Source organism: Candoia aspera, chromosome 7 (genome assembly GCF_035149785.1).
Source record: "Candoia aspera isolate rCanAsp1 chromosome 7, rCanAsp1.hap2, whole genome shotgun sequence".
NCBI lineage: Eukaryota > Metazoa > Chordata > Lepidosauria > Squamata > Boidae > Candoia > Candoia aspera.
In genome coordinates, this window is record NC_086159.1 from 62056637 (window position 1) to 62077469 (window position 20833).

General features: G+C 39.4%; 1 protein-coding gene across 2 annotated transcripts in view; it reads right to left on the bottom strand.

Annotated features, from left to right (window-relative positions):
• The window catches only part of MOV10L1 (Mov10 like RNA helicase 1), a 68870-nt gene that overhangs the window by 35464 nt on the left and 12573 nt on the right, over window positions 1-20833 (bottom strand). For both annotated transcript variants that reach the window (XM_063307915.1, XM_063307914.1), the window contains exons 3-15: window positions 19230-19386; window positions 18056-18168; window positions 17090-17280; window positions 16265-16405; window positions 15102-15250; window positions 14825-15002; window positions 12827-13021; window positions 7576-7690; window positions 5881-6058; window positions 4307-4377; window positions 3813-3904; window positions 1665-1723; window positions 11-120 (exon numbers count right to left, since the gene is read on the bottom strand). In XM_063307915.1, coding sequence (XP_063163985.1) covers window positions 11-120; window positions 1665-1723; window positions 3813-3904; window positions 4307-4377; window positions 5881-6058; window positions 7576-7690; window positions 12827-13021; window positions 14825-15002; window positions 15102-15250; window positions 16265-16405; window positions 17090-17280; window positions 18056-18168; window positions 19230-19386 — 1749 coding nt within the window. The remainder of the gene's footprint in view (window positions 1-10; window positions 121-1664; window positions 1724-3812; window positions 3905-4306; window positions 4378-5880; window positions 6059-7575; window positions 7691-12826; window positions 13022-14824; window positions 15003-15101; window positions 15251-16264; window positions 16406-17089; window positions 17281-18055; window positions 18169-19229; window positions 19387-20833) is intronic.

Here is a 20833-nt window from a genome sequence, read left to right on the forward strand (position 1 = left end):
AGGAGCTTACCTTAGCTTCTTGTGTGACATTTTGTTTTGGAACGCTGTAAGAATATTCTGAATCATGCTGCTGCTTAACGATTTGTGGTGACTGCAGAGTAAGAGCATCAGGAAACAAAACTTTGGAACAAAGAGCAAAAGAGAAAGAGAGATAAGAATTTAATCGAAGCTGTCATCACAGAAGATGCTGTTGGAAAGAAATCTTATCAAGTTTGTTTTTGAGCTGGGAATAAAATGTGCAGGCAGTTGTTTGAAACAGAGGTGAGTTTTATTTCTGAGAGTGAAACATACAGTCAGCTGTCAGAGGTGGCCACGCTAAATCATCCTTGAAAAGCTGTTTATATAGGGCAGGGTTTCTCAAACAGGGTTCCGTGGAACCCCAGGGTTCCATGAGAGGTCACTAGAGGTTCCCTGGGAGATCACGATTTATTTAAAAGGTATTGTCATGAGTGCCGTTGAGCTGAAGACATCAGCGCAATGGCACACATGACAATAACAAGGAAACAGGGGAAGGGGCTCAAGATAAGTAGCCATCAACTTACAAAGACTGAAGGACAAGAGACAATGGCTAAGCGGATCGCGAGGCACACCCAAGCTGTTAGCGCTAGCGCAACGGAGATCGCCCAGCTGACAGCAATCACCGGAGGAATAGGGAAACCGATGATGGGTGATCCCGGAGCGCCAGCGGGGCCTCGCAACCCCTCACCTACCGGCAGGACAACGTGTTGGACAAAGGGGGGTGACGTAACCGCGAGTGAGGGGGCGCTGACCGGCGCGGGGTATTTAAACCCCGCACCGGCGCGCTCCTGTCACTCTCAGCTTTTTTCTACCACTGTATCTACACTACGAATAAACCAGAGCCTGCTTCAACGGAATCAGTGTCTGTGTGTTACTCGGCGGTAGGCAGCGCATGACAGGTATTTCAAATTGGGGCAACTTCAGATTGAAGAGGTAAGTTTCATTTTTATTCTTAGTTTAAGAACACTGTTAATGCACATATACAGGCCTACCCATGAAACAAATGTAATAATTTTGTCACTTCTGGCCTATATTTGAGCCTGAATGTGCAGGGGTTCCCCCAGGCCTGAAAAATATTTCAAGGGTTCTTCCAGGGTCAAAGGTCGGGAAAGGCTGTTAATAGGGAAACCTTGTCTTTGTTCCTTGAACGTGCACACAAGTGTGCCATCTAGGAATTCTGACAAAGTGCACTTAGCTGGAGTTCCGAGAGGGAACGCTCAGCGGTTAGGCACCCTGCGGAGTTGCGGTTGCCAATTGTTTAGCATTTGATCGAAATGCTAATCTCTTTGGGGGAAGGATCCCTCCTTATTTGATCAAGGAAACCTCCAATTGAGCTCAGCCAGAAAGGAATGTTTACCCAAAGCAACTGGTTTCTCTCACTGCATTTTAATCTTTGTGTAGAGCCCGTTCTAACTACAGTCTCTCACCTTTTGCTTTGATTACGGTGGGAAGACTGAATGGCGGGAAGATTTCTTCCCACCATGCTAAAATATTTATCTGTCTTCTGGACACCTTTAAATTAGGAAAGTTCCAACAGTAACTTGCCTCAACATGCCTTGTGTACTAAAACAGTAACCATGGAAAAAAATCTAGACTATTACAGTTTCAGCAGAAATAAACAAATAAAGAGGGAAGACATATCATACCCTTTTCTCCTAAATGGATGGCTTGTTCTACTGCAAAATGGCATCTCCTGATTGTTGTCCTGTTAAAAGTTCAGAATAAAAGCCAAAACACAATTGTCAACAGATCAAAACAGTAAGCTTGATCAATATATTATGCTCAAGACTGCTGTTATATATGATGGTAGGAAAACATGTCTAAATCCATCAGTTTTTGCTCATATTTCTTACCTGAGCAGCTACAAAACATACCACCTATGCAAAACAGTATAACCCTACATTTCCCTAAATTGGGAAGGGTGGTGGGAGGAATGTGGTGTCTTTAAAAGTGCCTGGGAATGGGACCTAAAGATCCAGATTATTATTTAAAAGGTTACATGAAATATCTGAAATCTTAAAAACACATTAACAAAATAGATGTAATTAACATACAGAAATGGTTACAGCACTGTGTATTTCTGTTCCATGTGAAGGTGCCCCACAGAGGCCCAAGATTCGAATCAAGGAATGCGATGTAACCCACCACTCCATTTTAAAATTTTTGTTAGATTGAATTATTTTGGGATCCTTTAAGATTAAAAAGTAGCAGCGTGCAAAATATTTTCCGTTTAAAACTTCTTGAGCTTGAAACGGCCTTTTTAAAGATTAAGACAGCTGTTTCAACCTTGCTGGAAGTGCTGCGACACTCTTGTGAATTGCTGAAATTGTTCCAAGTTGACATGCTTTGTGTACCACTATTAAAAAGCTATCCATGTTTAAGCAATTTGGGGCTCTGCAGTTTTGTTTCTAGATTCAGCATATTAATAAAAACATGAGGTAATCGACGTTAGGGTTACAAACAGAAGACCTAGAATCCTTATTTGTCACCATAATGCTTGAGGTGGTGTTGTCATTTTGCTCCTATGGAATTATGAAGACTTATCTTGGACAAGTCATTTTAGCATAGGGTTGGGCAACTCCATAAGCCGAACGCCACATTTAATTACTGTTGGGAGGTGGAAACATTCTGTGTCTGTCTCTGTCGCTGTGTCTGTATGAGTATTCCTGAGAACGGGACTCTAACCTGAGCAAAGATTAGTGCAGTTTTTACAACTATAACAGAAAGGAGTGCTATTTAAAAATACATTATAGACAGAGCCTAACTGGAGTAGAAAAAGAACATGATGTGCTCCATGTATGTGCCTGGGAACAGAGGCAGAAGGAAGCGACCTGGGATTTTTAAACTCAGGAAGAGCACGAAGAGTGATAGACAAAGAGGGGAAACAGAGTAAATTCTTAACTGCTCCTTTGTGGTAAGTCATATACCCTACTGCTTCCCTCCACTCTGTTCAACAGGGCCGCAAGCACTGACATTCAGCTCTTGGGTGTTCGCAGTCACTCTCAGAACTTTCTACAGGACATTCCATATCGGAATTTTGAGCCAGTTTAGAAACAGGTTCTTACAACATCAGCATGCTACAGAGTTGAACTGATTTATTTCCGCTCAGCTCCACAAAGTTACTTTTTAGGGGAGGCTGCATGGCTCTGCTTCCCCATGGAGGGGAATTCCTACCTCACCCCTATTCAGGTTTTGTAAGGGGAATGCTAACCACATAGCTTTGCAGCTGTCCCTGGCAGTTCAAAAAATGACCAGTGAAGTTGGCAAATGTAGTTTTCCCTTTGTTTCAGCAGGAAACCTACACAGCATGTAAAGCACTAAATTACCTTTTCTCCCTCCACCCCTGCCCCTTTTCCTTTAGCGTAGAGTGGCAGAGGGGTGAAGAGTCTCCAGCACTGTAGACTGCAGTTTTTGTTCGTTGCCTTCAAACTGCAATGCGTTATGGCTGACCAAGACATTTTTTGGAAACATTATTAAGTTGCTCCCTCATTCTTACAAATATTAGCAGGCACCCTGAGAAGTCTTTCTGACCATTCTCAAAATATTTTTTTTAATATTATCAGGGCTTGTATGATGATGATTAACAGGCACTTTTAAATAAAAGCAATCATGGTTTTCTGTCATGGATTGCAAAACAAGCCTTCAAGACCCATCTTTTATCAATGTGAACATTATATTTTTATCCATTTTGAACACTTGGGAGAACCAGGTTTCAAAATGTAGTCTCCCAAACTGGCAAGAACGTACACATTTTGCTTCACAATGAACTGAGATGCCACTATTCAAGATAGTACCTGCAAAGAGTAAATTCCACATCCATAGGCTCAAAATTATATGCCTGTTCAAATTCTGAGTTGAGTTTCAGAGTAACTTCTTCATCATGAATCTATATAAACATAAGAAACCACTAGATTTTACTTCATTACAAAGCCTGTGCTAAAGAAATTCTAGCTCAAGAAAATACCAAGAGTTAAATTTTTCTTTCCTGTACAAAATATTTAACAGGTTTTTTATTATTATACCGGCTGAAGTTTCCAAAGATTGGAGGCACTGAACATATCTAAGAATCTGATATGAAGTCATATAAATTAAATGAATGTTTAAATACAGTAAATTCAAAGTTTAAAAAACCGAAACTTTAGAAGTCGAAGGATTCAATTTTATATCACTGACATGGAAATACTCCCTAATAATACAGAATTATTTTTAAGTAAATATGGCTTAGCTACCTTATTGAAAGACATAAATGTACAAAAAATAATAAACCAAAAACAATTAGTTAACTTACCTCAGTAACACATGCAACATAGTGGATTATCTGCTCTGAATAGTCTTGGCTCTTTAGTATCACTCTGTCACCTAATTTAAAATGTATGTATTAAATTATTTCCTTTGGTACCAACTGTAACAATTCTACACAGGGAATGGAATAATGAAATCCAACCATATCGCTGTATCAAAGGCAAAACAATTATTAAGTTATTGTTCTCTCTTGAACAATAGAGAATGAATGAAATATAGGAAAATGTTAAGAATTATTCTGAGGCTTCAACAGCTTTTGAATTTTTATGGTAATATGTGAAAGCTGATCTGATACATGCACACATACAAGTAGCTGGTATTAAATAATGTATAATATGGCAAAAAAATATTCACAGTATGATTAATACGTGAATATTAATTCACATTAATTCACTGCTAACAAAACAGCAGTGCCAACAATAAAAAACAAAACAGAGGAGTAAAAGATGGTGCAGTGCACAAAGGTAGGCGTAGGTTCTCTGAAACAATTCCTTTCTCGATATTTTCCTGAAGGCCAGAAAGGCTGCTCCCTGGAAGATCTAGTGCAGTGTTTCTTAACCTTGGCAACTTGAAGATGTGTGGACTTTAACTTCCAGAATTCCCCACTCAACTTTATAGTTGCCAAGGTTGAGAAACACTGAACTAGTGGGTCAGGCACCATATATCCATGTGCCAAATCATAAAGAGCCTTAAAATCAATACCAGCATCTTAAATCATGCCTAGAAACCAATCAGCAACCAGTGTAGGGCCCTCAGAATTGGTGCTATAAGTTTCCAGAGCCAAGAGACAATGTGGGCCACTGCATTCTGGACCAGTTGTGGTTTCCAAGTAGTTTTTTAAGAGCAGCCCCATGTATGGTGTGTTGCAGTTGTCTAACTGAGTAGTAATGAGGGCATGAGTTACTGCAGCTAGGTCCTCCCTTGTCTCTATTGGTGCACCTTCTATCTGCTGTTCAAGCAGAAGCCATGAGTTCAGAAAACTCTCCAAACTGTGAACCTGCTCCTTCATGGGTAGTGCTTGCCTGAGATGACTGTGGTATCAATGGAGAACCCCAATGCACAATTTTGTATCTTTGGATACATTTAAGAAAGATTTGAAAACTTATTTAGCAAAGCATTGGTGAAAGGGGTTGTGAGCAGATATTAAAAATAGCAATTTTTAGATAGTAGGGCTGTTTTATTATCGTATTAGCAAAGTTGGATGGCAGAGTTATCAGGTTATTGATTTTATAGTAATATAAAATGAAATCATTTACTGTGACTGTAAATACACCATAGTGTATGTTAATACACTGCTTTTGTGTAATTTGAATAGTTCTTTAATTTTTGTTAATTTTGATTGAAATTGGACTGTGCCCTGGTTGATAGTGCATTATAAATAAAATTTTTGCTTGTATAGTTTAGTAGAAAAACAAGTATATTACTAATGGGAAAAAAAACTAATTATGTTACTAATAAGGTCCACAGCCAAAGGCTTCTAACTGTAGTTACAGAGACAGAAAATCAGTTTGAGGACTGCAGAGTATTGCTATTGTGTTCAAAGCTACAGAAAGCACCTACCTGGGTTTAAAGAAGGGCGACCCTCTGTGACTCCTGGCACTTCAAGTACTAGGAAATTTCCATTCCTTTTCAAGGTGACCCCACACATGGTGAATGCCTTCACTTCCATCTCTTCGCAGATTTCTTCAAGCCACAAAAGAGTAGAAAAGTTTGACTTATAATTAGCTAGTGTCAAACCCTGAAACACAAGAAGGGTTGAGAAAATTTGCATTACAGGAGCTGTAGATCATGGGGAATGACCTGTGGCCTATCAGAACTAGTCTCATGATTAATGATGCTGCTTGGGGCTGTGGGGAATGGTAGCTCAGAAACATCTGGATACCAGAGATTCCCCATGCCTGCTTTAGATCCTATAAACCTCCACTGATAGACATGGAAATGCAAACTCAGTACAGTAAGATGCTACTTTCAAGAAAGGTACCATTGCATCTTAAAATTGTCTGAACATCTTTCAGATTAAAAGGTTCACACTCCATTATAAACCAAAGGGAAGAAGCAGGTCATAAAGAGGGGAAATGACTAGATGTACCAAACTGTGTTTTATATCTTTAAAACCAATGAAGGACAGTTGCTAGGGCAGTCAAGTCTCCTCTGTTGATTTCTAAAAAGGAAGGCGGAATAAATATCAAAATTCCCTCCTTCTTTAATGATCATGCAATCATTTCCAGAATTTTCCATAAGTTGCCTCCCTCCAGGAGTTTTGGTTTACAAGACCCACCATATCCAACCAGCAGTCTCACTAAGTGAGGCTGTTGGAAGTTGTATGCCAAAATTTCTAATAGCACTCAGGAATGGGGTTTTGTGATGTTACTGCTGTCTTTCAATTATACAACAGATGTTTTAACTTTTATTACATTATATAAGCTGCTGAGAGTAATCAAACAGTCGCAGAACACAAGTTTAATAATAAATAAATAATCTGTACTTATGCTTATTAATTTATTCCTAATTAACAACAGTTATTTTTAATCAAGTCAGATATACTTTCTTATAAAACTCCCTTCCAAACACTGTTTTTATAAGCTAGCACTTCGCTGCAAATTTCCCTCTCCTCACCGGTAGCACAAGAAAAAAAAAACACCCTACCTTTTAGTTATGCCAATTTTTTGCCTAAGACCTTTGTTAGACTTATCTGCCCTGGAATTCTGTTTCCCTGCTGTGATCATCTTGAAGCTCTTAAGAAAGCAAAGGCAGGATGTTGCTATCTTTTCAGGCCAAGTTTCAAGGGTTTACTCTTTATAGTTAATAAAAGATGAATAAGGTCTAGTGCAGCCTTTTTCAGCCTTTTTACCCTGGAGGAGCCCTTGAAATAATGTTCAGGTCTCAGGGAACCCCCTCATAAAAATTGCAAAAAATACAAAAATTTCACAATACAATTTATTCCTATCCTACATAACATCCATTTTACAATATTTACAACAAGAGGAAAACAGCAGGCTGGCAGCTGAGTCACACTGTGTAAAAATTCCCACCACTGTCAGCATTAGCATTGCATAGCACAAGATGTTAAAAAAATTCCAGTTGAGAAAGGCTGGTCTAGTGTCATACATATGCTGGCCTTAAAAAAATATACTGACGGATAATATTCTGGATTTAGTCATTCTTACTAGTAAGATATATGACTATAGGTGTACCAGAGTCATGCATCGGTACATTTAAATGGGTAGAGGTCTTTACTGCCACAAATCATCTTACCTCTCCAAGGTCTGGATAAAAAATTAATATATCAGATTTGTTTTCCACACATTTTCTTATTCTGTCTGGAATAGGGTACTGTGGAATGAAATTTGGTAGCTGCCTCTTTGAGCTTCTAAAGTATTAGAAAACCAAAGTAGTAGTTAATACTCAAAATACACAAAGCAATTCCTGCATTTAAAGTCAGCCAGTTACAGTGAAGCTTTATTTAGCAACATTAAGAAGTCTAATAAGCCACTACAACATACACAAGACCATAATATTCGTCAATAATTTTCTCCATACCTATCAAATTCCCTGATACCTCTGATTAATTAAACATAAAAAAAATTGGGCTGTTAGTACTTCAAAGCCAAATGCTGGCTTCCAGCCAATTGCCACTCTTATCTTCCACAATGAGTCTGATAAACACCCTTTCAAACTAGCCAATTTTATTAAAAGGCAGATGCTTTTGTAAACAAATTAATAAACTTAGTTGGAAAAGGTACTACCAGACTCCTGATATTTTTGCCACTAACATGGCTCTCCTCCTATAATACCATCCACAAAGTCTCTGGCTTTTCATGCTTAAAGAGTGTAGTAACTTTGAAGTTAATTCCACCCAGAAGGAAGCTACACTGATACCAGTAGGTACTGGATGACTGGTGTTGTCCTTATGGGGTCAGTAAGAGGTCACATGGTACCACCTGGTGGTCAGTGTAACTAAAAACACACCAGATATACACTATGTAAAAATGAAGAAATTCCCCCTCCCCCCCAAAGAGGGGTGGGTAGAAGTCAGGTAAAACCCTGTTCATGAGTGCATGACATGTTATCTCTCTGCTCTGGGAGTTTAATGGAAGGTAGACTGTATATACCATCATGATAGCTTCCCCAGAAGGAAGGGGGGACTGTCACTGATAAGATGGCATGCTTGGAGAGAACTGAGTGAGCAAAGCAAGGTTCGGTGTGACTTAGGAAGATGAAAGGAAGAAGCCAACTGATATAAAGTGAGGAAGAATGCAGAGGGCACAAAAGACAAGGGCCTGGGGAAACAAGCATTATACATATATGTAAAACGTGACACCTTCAGCAAAGGATCGTTACCTTGTCGTGGTGCTGGAGCTTGAGCACCTCAATGATGCCATGAGCTAAACCGTGAAGGGCCACCCAAGACGGGAAGGTCATGACAGAGAGGTCAGACTAAATGCGATCCCTGGGGAAGGTAATGGCAACCCACCCCAGTATTCTTGCCGTGAAAACTAAATGGATCAGTACAACCAGAGATATGTCAGTATACCATTGGAAGATGAGACCCCCAGGTTGGAAGATGGTCAAAATGCTACTGGGGAGGAACAGAGGATGAGTTCAACTAGCCCCAGATGTGATGACGCAGCTAGCTCAAAGCCGAAAGGACGGCTAGCGGCCGACGGTGCTGGTGGTGAATGGCGAATCCGATGTTCTAAGGATCAACACACCATTGGAACCTGGAATGCAAGATCTATGAGCCAGGACAAATTGGATGTGGTTATTGGTGAGATGTCAAGATTAAAGATAGACATTTTGGGCATCAGTGAACTGAAATGGACTGGAATGGGCCACTTCACATCAAATGACCACCAGATCTACTACTGTGGACAAGAGGACCACAGAAGAAATGGAGTAGCCTTCATAATTAATAGTGAAGTGGCTAAAGAAGTGCTTGGATACAATCCAAAAAACGACAGAATGATCTCAATTCGAATTCAGGGCAAGCCATCCAACATCACAGTGATCCAAATATACGCCCCAACCACAGATGCTGAAGAAGCTGAAGTAGAGCAGTTCTATGAGGATCTGCAGCACCTACTGGACAACACGCCTAAAAGAGATGTTATTTTCATCACAGGAGACTGGAATGCTAAGGTGGGCAGTCAGATGACACCTGGAATTACAGGTAAGCATGGCCTGGGAGAACAAAACGAAGCAGGACATAGGCTGATAGAATTTTGCCAAGACAACTCACTCTGCATAACAAATACTCTCTTCCAACAACCTAAGAGACGGCTTTATACATGGACTTCACCAGATGGACAACACCGAAATCAGATTGACTACATCCTTTGCAGCCAAACGTGGCGGACAGCTATACAGTTGGTAAAAACAAGACCTGGAGCTGACTGTAGTTCAGATCACGAACTTCTTATTGCACAATTTAGGATCAGACTAAAGAGATTAGGGAAGACCCACAGATCAGCTAGATACGAACTTACTAATATTCCTAAGGAATATGCAGTGGAGGTGAAGAATCGATTTAAGGGACTGGACTTAGTAGATAGGGTCCCGGAAGAACTATGGACAGAAGTTCACAACATTGTTCAGGAGGCGGCAACAAAATACATCCCAAAGAAATAGAAAACCAAGAAAGCAAAATGGCTGTCTGCTGAGACACTAGAAGTAGCCCAAGAAAGAAGGAAAGCAAAAGGCAACAGTGATAGGGGGAGATATGCCCAATTAAATGCAAAATTCCAGAGGTTAGCCAGAAGTGATGAGGAATTATTTTTAAACAAGCAATGCGCGGAAGTGGAAGAAGACAATAGAATAGGAAGGACAAGAGACCTCTTCCAGAAAATTAGAAACATTGGAGGTAAATTCCAGGCAAAAATGGGTATGATCAAAAACAAAGATGGCAAGGACCTAACAGAAGAAGAAGAGATCAAGAAAAGGCGGCAAGAATATACAGAAGACCTGTATAGAAAGGATAACAATATCAGGGATAGCTTTGACGGTGTGGTCAGTGAGCTAGAGCCAGACATCCTGAAGAGTGAGGTTGAATGGGCCTTAAGAAGCATTGCTAATAACAAGGCAGCAGGAGATGACGGCATCCCAGCTGAACTGTTCAAAATCTTGCAAGATGATGCTGTCAAGGTAATGCATGCTATATGCCAGCAAATTTGGAAAACACAGGAATGGCCATCAGATTGGAAAAAATCAACTTATATCCCCATACCAAAAAAGGGAAACACTAAAGAATGTTCAAACTATTGAACAGTGGCACTCATTTCACATGCCAGTAAGGTAATGCTCAAGATCCTGCAAAGGAGACTTCAGCAATTCATGGAGCGAGAATTGCCAGATGTACAAGCTGGGTTTAGAAAAGGCAGAGGAACTAGGGACCAAATTGCCAATATCCGATGGATAATGGAAAAAGCCAGGGAGTTTCAGAAAAACATCTATTTCTGTTTTACTGTCTATTCTAAAGCCTTTGACTGTGTGGACCATAACGAATTGTGGCAGGTTCTTAGTGGTATGGGGATACCAAGTCATCTTGTCTGCCTCATGAAGAATCTGTATAACAACCAAGTAGCAACAGTAAGAACAGATCACGGAACAACAGACTGGTTTAAGATTGGGAAAGGAGTATGGCAGGGTTGTATACTCTCACCCTACCTATTCAACTTGTACACAGAACACATCATGCGACATGCTGGGCTTGAGGAATCCAAGGCTGGAGTTAAAATCACTGGAGGAAACATTAACAATCTCAGATATGCAGATGATACCACTTTGATGGCTGAAAGCAAAGAGGAACTGAGGAGCCTTATGATGAAGGTGAAAGAAGAAAGTGCAAAAGCTGGCTTGCAGCCAAACCTCAAAGAAACCAAGATTATGGCAACCAGCTTGATTGATAACTGGCAAATAGAGGGAGGAAATGTAGAAGCAGTGAAAGACTTTGTATTCCTAGGTGCAAAGATTACTGCAGATGCTGACTGCAGTCAGGAAATCAGAAGACGCTTAATCCTTGGGAGAAGAGCAATGACAAATCTCGATAAAATAGTTAAGAGCAGAGACATCACACTGACAGCAAAGGTCCGCATAGTTAAAGCAATGGTGTTCCCCGTAGTAACTTATGGCTGCGAGAGCTGGACCATAAGGAAGGCTGAGAGAAGGAAGATAGATGCTTTGGAACTGTGGTGTTGGAGGAAAATTCTGAGAGTGCCTTGGACTGCAAGAAGATCAAACTAGTCCATCCTCCAGGAAATAAAGCCAGACTGCTCACTTGAGGGAATGATATTAAAGGCAAAACTGAAATACTTTGGCCACATAATAAGACAGGACACCCTGGAGAAGATGCTGATGCTAGGTAGAGTGGGAGGCAAAAGGAAGAGGGGCCGACCAAGGGCAAGATGGATAGATGGTATTCTAGAGGTGATGGGCTTGTCCCTGGGGGAGCTAGGGGTGTTGACGACCGACAGGAAGCTCTGGCGTGGGCTGGTCCATGAAGTCACGAAGAGTCGGAAGTGACTAAACGAATAAACAACAACATAATGTGACTCAGAGAGTGCTCAGGTGTGAAAGAGAAATGACTAACTGCAGTTGGAAAGCTGATATGGGAGGATTTGGGAACTCAAGTACAGAAAGAATAATGCATTCAAAAGACACAAACTGTGTTTTGGGGCTCAGACTGATCTGTGCTTTGTGTCTAGGTTCTTGAGAAGTGTCTTGGGCTTCACCAATTTGATTGTCTCTAATGTGGAGCTTTTGATTCTGGTCATATACACTTGTGATGCCACCCATACTCCTCTCTTCAAATTTCCAGTCTAAATGGAGACCCTGGACTAAATATATAGACACAGATACAGAAAGGAAGGAAGACAATTACCCAGGAAGCAAATCTTACATTCAGCAGGTTGTAGTTAGTACAGGTTCTTATATATTTCAACAGAGATTTTCAGACATGACAAAAAAGTCAATTGTAATGAGCACAGTTCCATAAAAACACATGGATCCTGCTACTGGTTCAACGTATAACAGCATAGCTGTTCTGGAATGATTTGTAAAACAATTTTGGAGAAAGATTCAATAAAATGCTACGCAGATAATATGCACGTCTTGACTAGGCAGAATGCAAAATGTTTTAAATGTTAAGAAGGTGCTGCTAAATTTAAAACAGATACATCTGATGGTCTTCTTTTGGGAATTCAAATGTATACTGAGACAATCTGAAATGAAAAACTGTTTCACTTCTCATGATAAAGCACTCAAGTTTGAAAAAAAACAAAACAAACGCCGAGAACCTTGATTTCTTTAAGTAGGTAGCTGAAACGCTTATTCCATTACCTTAAAGTGTCTTCCACTGAATTGTATTTCTACTAATAAACCTCTGAAATGAATCATGATCCTTTAAAGACATACACACAATTATATGACATCAGTGCTTAAAACAATTTTTACTCAATAAAAGCAAACAATTTATGTACAGTGGATTTAATCTTACTTTAATCAGCAGTACCTTTTCAATTCTGGTAAAATCATTATTGCATTTGTGTTTTGCAGTTCAGAAGTGTCTTGATATTTTCTCTGGGAATACTGCTCAGTAGCTGCTATCAACGACTCTTCTTCTGTTACTACAGTTGCTTCAATGTACCGACCAATAATGCAGTCAGAAAAACACAGCAACAAAAGTTCTTTGCAGTGGCCAGGATTTCTTGAATAAAATAAGAATTCAATTAAAGTAATAAACAAGACAAAGCCTATGGGAAGGTTGCTTTTATCCCATGATATGCCAGGCAGGAAAATAAGATGATCAGATGACACGCATGTGAAGAGTATTAGTTGCCTGTTTTAAGAACAGACTGAGTGGTCCAAGCACACCAGCCTTCTCTGATCTGCATAATGCCAATTACCAATGCCACTCACTCTGTACATTTTTGGATTTATAGCAAGTGCTGTACTGTCTGTTGGCCTTTTCTGGGCCATGTTGGCTGGGAGTTCTGGGAATTGTTGGATCAGAAAGGGATCACATTGGCGAAGGTTGTTGTCAACTAAAGAAAAGATGTGTAGTACAGGTAGTCCTCGTTTAGTGACTACAATGTACAGCAACCATTCACAGTTACCATGGTGCTGAAAAAGTAACTTTGCAGCCAATCCTCACATTTACCACCTTTGTAAAGCAAGGGAAAGCTTAAGGAAGGTCATAAGCACAGTCATGGTTTCACTTAGTGACCACTTCGTTTAATAAGAGTTGCTGGTCCCAATTGTGGTGTTAAACGAGGACTACCTGTTATGCATCTAAGCATTTGTGAATGAAGGCTAATGCAACTAATAATTAAGTTCCAGAAGATGTAAAGCTGACGTTATAATCAGTCATAAGGACGTTAGAGAGAAAAAAGTCCCTTCTAATGAACTACAGGAAAATATTAAATTGCTATTCTGCATGTCTATGTCTATTTCAAACTACCAATGTAACTGGATTGCTTCTGCCTGTTTGCCATGCCAAATTAGTTCAAATTCTCATTGATCTTACTGTGGTGGATTTCGGCAGTGCTGCTGGTTCTCAGGAAGGAGGGAGAACATTCCAAGAAGGGAGACAAGGTAAGAGGAAACATAGTCTAGGAAGCTACTGTGAGAAAACCAAGAGGTTCAGAACAGCCCCACCCTAGAGCTTTCCCAGGTTATCTCCCCTTAGGTTAGGTAGAGTTGCTTTAGCCTGGCAAGATTCTGTCTATACGGTGTTAGCAAATAAAGAACTGAAGTTTGGCTGCACTGATTCTTGGTGGTTCTTGGGCTGGGTCTGACACTCACAGGTTCCTGAGTCAGCTGTTCCAGTGTCATAGTTAGGACAAGGATAGGCAATCTGCAGCCCTCCAAGCCCTACCATCTCAGGCCAACTGCCATTAGTCCCAGCCAGCATGGCCAAAGGCAAAAAAAAAAAAAAATGTGGTCCAAACATCAAGAAAGTGGCTATCTGCCCTAGGTTGGTTTTAGGATTATGATCATCACAGATGACTGAATCAAGTAATAAAAACTTTGATTATAATTTTCTTCAATTATTTTACTGGTTTAAACTCACTAAAAGAAAATTTTGTTGTGAAAGAGACTCTCTAAGCACCATCAGCTAGGATGATTCAATAGACATTCAGGGTTACTGGTTAATACCCAGACAGCTTGAATGGATTCCCTCCTGGATGTTTGCTATGTCCCCACTGAGATCAATCACTACTTAAGTGTTTCCACTCCAGCAATATGGGCAACCATCACTCCTAAGTTCAGATTTTGGATGAATGGAATGTTAAATCATAAACGTTTTTTCATCCTGTCTCATGAAGTCTTACCTTATCAAGTAAAAACCTACATACAAGCTCACAAAAGAGGGATCTAAAGTACGATAACACATAATCTGTCTTTCATTCCTTTTGGCTTCCAATTGGAATTCTGACTTCCAACAGAGAAAATCATACATTATTACTTAACAAAATTGTGATTTTTTTTTAAAAAGAAAGAAACACACTTTGCAGTGCATACAACAATTATAGAGGTCTTGCTTCCAGAAGGTAGAGATACATTTCTGCTAGGTCCTGCTGTTTCTTCGCCTTCATATTCTTGGTCTTTTTCACAGTTTAGATTTCCAGATTGTCCAATTACAGAACTATCATGATCTCCAATATTGCTTAGGTACGTAAATTCACCTTTTACAAAACAAAAGAAAGCCAAATCAAATTACTCTATAATTCGAATAGGGAAAACAAGCAGTGGAATAAATTATTAAATACTGGAGATATATTTACTTGAAGTAGCTCCATCAGGGACAGTCAATGCTGAAGTTCTTTTAGAGCACATCTGGTTCTTTTCTGGCAACTGGAGACAGAACTGCTTCTCTTTATCCCAGCCACCTAATTTGCAGCTAATTAAAGTATGTGCCGTTTTCCCTTTGTTCCTAAAATAACACCACCACTTTGCATCTCAATATTTGTACATAAGAAATCACAATACCTCAAGATGTGTAATACATTTTTAATGGGATTAGAAATAATTCCACAGTGGTAAGAAGATACTCTGTGACAGTTTTATCCCCAGTCATTAGCAATACGAGGACAAGAGACTGTATCCATTGAGGTCCTTCCATTTGCAGGATTTTTCAGAAGGCCTCTACGAATTAACTAAAATTAGCTTAGAATGTGGTTATATGCATGAAGCTTCTATTTTGCATACTGCTGTGCATTAAGAAAATAATAAAAAAAATCTTGGGCATGTCTTTTGGACCAAGTAGGAAACATAAACATTGTAGGAAGAACATTTTTTCCATGCATTAGATAAGCATGACACTCCGCCTTTCTCAACCTTCTGACCTGGGAGGAATCCTTGAAATATTTTTCAGGCTTTGGGGAACGCCTGCACACTCAGGCTCAAATATAGGGCAGAAGTTACAAAATTATTGTATTTGTTTCATGGGTAGGCCTGTATATAGGCATTAACAGTGTTCTTAAACTAAAAATAACAAAACCTACCTCTTTAATGTGAAGTTGCCTGAATTTGAAATAATTTTTTAAATAAATTATGATCTCCCAGGGAACTCCTAGTGACCTCTCGCAGAACCCTAGGGTTCCATGAAACCCTGGTTGAGAAGCCCTGATAACATTTCTTCTCAGCCTGCCTGATACATGGAGTACTGGCATTTTTCCTGTACATCAAGCAAGCTAGGAGATCAATCTAAGTGCTTATTGAATACACAGAAGAAAGTACTTTAATTATTCCTTGCCTTCCTCAAGAGGAAAGACATAGGGTAACCCAATTGGAACTGCACTGTTGGAGCTCCAGTTTGTCCTGTACAACTGCTGGATAGGGAGAAGGGACGTGGGTAGGTCAGCCTTGTATATTAGAGTAAGCTGTGGATTTAAGTTATGGTCAATATTTTAAAAGGAAAACCTGGGCAATGACAAAAACAACTTACTCTATCCAGATTTCCATAGTTTTGCTTACTCCTAATTTGAGTTTTCCAAAATCTGTCATTTTTGACACCTCAAGTCCTTCTTTTTCTTTCAGTAAATTTTCATCTGACTCATTCAGTTGTATGTCTTGAGACAGCAATGATCTGAAAGGAGGAGGAATCAGAACCCATGTACTGGTATCACAAAAATTAATTCATAATAACTTAAGAAAGCTATTCAAATCAATTTCATTCATTGTAACCATGAAACTGTACAAAGAGCTAACACCCACTTTTCACCCAGTATCTTTTTTTAAAGTTAACATGGACCAAACTTTCAAAAAGCAAATAATAATCTAAGCACAGCAAATGCCAATTTAATAAGATCTATTTTATTAAAAACTAGTTCTTAAGAAGTTAGAAAACTTATTGGACTGGTTGCCGGTTCATTTTGGACTACCTCAGACTGAAACAGACTATCTACAAGGACTAATTTGAAACCACTGACAATTAGAAATAACCATGGAAAAATGCTATTTAAAGCTCCTTTTATTTTTCAGATCAGCTCATAATATAGCCCTGAATCTGTTCAGAATATGACCAATAAATATTAGTGTAAACTTTTAAAAGTCTGCCTACAAAAATCCTTTTTAAACATCTCTTTAAATTCTTTACTCTGTTACCATGAACTATCCTTGAGTTACGAAACAAATGTTATCCTCAGCTACCCTAAACCAAAACCAAAGAAAAATTAGATGGGATGGGATAGATGCTATTTTATTCAATGTCATACCTATTTTGAAAAACTTGAATCAAATAATTTTGTAAGAATTATGAAAACTTCATTACCTATTTTTGTCTGTTGGAGCCATGCTAAGTGCTCTCCAAATATAACAGGACTGGTTACTCTCCACAACCACAACATTGACCAGATCATGTTTATGGGGCAAATAATCATTAGGAAGTCTCAGAAAATCCAGATTGAAAAATACGCTCTCGTCTACCACACCAGTTCTTCCACATACGCTGGAAATACGGATCTGTAATAATTGTATCAATACATCAAATAACAGTATAAACAGTTATAATCTGATGCCCCGCTATGAGTGAATGGTAAACTTAGTACGTGCCAATTCATCATTTCTGCTTATCAGGAGTGATTAAGCACATTTGTATCTTCTGTGATTTGTTCAGCATTATGTGGGAAGAAGGAAATCTTGCTTGTTTGTCTTCTACTACAGTTTATGGCTTCTGGGTTCCGATCCCTACCCAAACCATAAGTCACAACGTGTTTGTACTGCAGAAAGAACTCTTGCTTTACAAGTCCTGGTAACCAAACACTAACTCTAGAGCAGAACTTCCCTCTGTATCAGTTGCTAGAGATGCAACATAGAGGCTGCTATTGGACTTGTGTCCTGCTTCCAGTTTAATGATGCAGGAACAGATTCCTGAGATGAACTTTAATCTGATGTAAAAGAACTCCTTTCATATTCTTACAGAAAAAAGTTTACACCACAACAGGTTTCACAACAATTTAACTGCCAGGTCTCTCCCCGCATCCCGTAACAAAACTGGTAACTGTAATCCTGCAAGAGGATAAAGACAGTTTGCTTTTTGACTAATTTAGTGATTCTACTGGATTTAAGCCGGAAGATATTTTATTGAAACAAAGAGATTTTGTGGCTATTGGACAGAGTCAGAATTATTCTAAGCTGAATGCATCAAGACAGTTCCTACTGTGGCTGCTGATCTCTCCTATCACCATTATTACAGTAGCTGAAATATTTGGAAGATCTCACAAAGCATTACACATACCTTGTCAATTCTTTTATACCGTACAGGCTTTACAGATATGGCTTCACTGGTCCATGTTGTTGGGTTGACAATATATTCTGCTTGCACGCAATCTCCTTTACAAGGATAAAAGCCTTAAAATATAAAATAAACAAATTTTATTTAAAATAAAATAAATAAATAAAATATAGAATAAAAAGGGGCATGGAGAAACTCTGAATCTGTTGAAAGGGAGGCATTAGGGCTATACAAAATGGCACTGCTTGACTTTGTAGAGCCGCCTTGATCTGATATGAAGCTATGCCACAATACAGAAAAGCTAAGTGCTCTCTCTCAACACCTCCAGTCAGAGCAGACCGCTTCATTTGGATACAAAGCGCTGAACCGTTTTGCTTGACAAAACTGCATCACAGAAACAGCTCTGTCAAACCCTCCACTTAAGTAAAGTATCCCTTCCAGGCTTTGCGCCGATGATAGAATATACTATCTTTCCACACTGCACTGTAACTTATCCAAATGCTGGATTCCAAAACAAAACAACTGAAGCAGGAAAGGAGATACAAACTTCAGCAGTCCATACATATTTTAATCACATCTAAAAGTAAAGCAAGCTATTCAGAGATAAAGGTATTTTTCTATTTAACTTCCTTTAACATTTCAAGATCATGGATCCCACACACACACTTATTTATTTATTTACAGGTGGTCCTCATTTAAGGACCACTCATTCAGTGACCATTCAAACTAACAATGGTGCTGAACGAATAGTCGTTATGACTGGTCCTTGGAATTTCGGCCATCACAGTATCCTGGCAGTCACGTGACTGTGATCAAGGTGCTCAGTGCCTGGCTTGCAATTACGTCATAGCAAGTCACGGTCACATGATCACAATTTCCGATGTTCCCTGTCAGCTTCCTACAAGCAAAGTCAATAGGGAAGCGGTCAAGAAGTTAGAAGCTGTGGTCATGTGAGGTCCTTGCTTCATGACTGCAACTGGGACTGCTGGAACTGCTGTCGCTAACCAGCATGGTCACTTATGACTTTGTCACTTAGCAACGGCAATTCTGGCCCCAGTTGCTGTTGTTAACTGAGGACTATCTGTATTTAAAGCAATATGTTATCTGAACCTTAAAGCCATCTAACTTAAAACTGTAACTTAAAAAAAAAAACTTTCAAAGGAAATATACATGTTACCTTCACAAACCTCCCTCATAGAGAAGGAGGTTGTTTGATTGATGTAGCCACCATGTCCAGTAACAGATGTAATACTGCCAATGAGTGTTTTAATATTTGCATCCACTGCATAAGAACCTATGCTGTTATCATCCCAGTTATCACTGATGCTTTCTACCTGCAAAAGAGAACAAACTAACATTTCTGTTGATGAGATTTCTGGTGGGATGAGTGCAACCTTTTAAAACCATTCGTATACGTGGCCTGAATCACATCATGGAGTCATTCTAAGGACAGAAATAAGGAGCTGAAAGCTAGGTCAACAAAATGGTGGGCAATCAAGCCCAACTGAGAGCTGATAATTTTCTTTAAACCAGTACCATCCAGACATGGAGGACCATTCTTACAATTTCTAGACAGCCCTGCAGTAGAGCAGACACCTCTAAGGCAGTCAGGTTCAACCTGCTACAAAACAGGAATTCACTATGCTGCAGGTTATCCTGGAGAGAATGAATGTACATATAGATACTTCTGAGAAACCTACTCAACCAATGAGATGTTGAACATGTGAATAAAACCACCTCACAAAAACATCAAATGGACATCATGAGACAAAGATCTATAGCACTGAAGGCAAAAGTAGATACTGCTTAAGAGATCTGAAGAGATTAGGTAGTTTGTATTTCACCTATGGAATGAAGGCTACTGGATATCCTTCAAACTTCTTGACACAAGATAGCAGGTACTCCACCTAAGGATGTTATTATCAAGTGGATACCATAAATGATAAAAGACAACTGGATGTGAAACAAACGAACCAACAAACAAAAAAGGCATAGATCCTTCAGCTTCCAATCTAAACAAGGATATATGTTTTTTAACACTTGACAAAACATGGAAGGCAACTGAAATCTTTCAATAACCAATCACAGTATGCATTTAAGCCACTGAGAAATAATGTGCCAAGCCAGCTAAGATTTTAAAGCAGCCAGGGAGCATGGGCCCTACGTACCCATTAATCACGCATACTGACAGACTGGATCTTCCATCTTATGAGATGCAAGGGAAATTAGGCCCCTTCTCAACTCCATACAGGTGATTATTCTAGAGCAGGGTTTCTCAGCTAGGGTTCCATGGAACCCTAGGGTTCTGCGCGAGGTCACTAAGGGTTCCCTGGGAGCTCAGGATTTATTTAAAAAATTATTTCAAATGTGGGCAACTTCACATTAAAGAGGTATGTTTCATTCTTTCTTTCTAGTTTAAGAACACTGTTAGTGCATATATACAGGCCTACCCATGAAACAAATATAATTTTGTAACCTCTGGCCTATATTTGAGCCTGAATGTGCAGGGGTTCCCTGAGGCCTGAAAAATATTTCAAGGGTTTGTCCAGGTTCAGAAGGTCGAGAAAGGCTGTTTTAGAGTGCCTGTTTAAGCTTTGTGGGAGCTGATAAAATGGACACTTAACTTCCCCTTCTTAAAACACTAACTCAGATCTATAGATGATACTGCTGTACTACTAGAGCATACTGTATTAATATTTCATCAACAAGATAAAACTGTGAAGTTAGTTGGCTACTTAAAACTGAGGTGCCTATCATCTTTCTTCCATGAGGATTGTATGG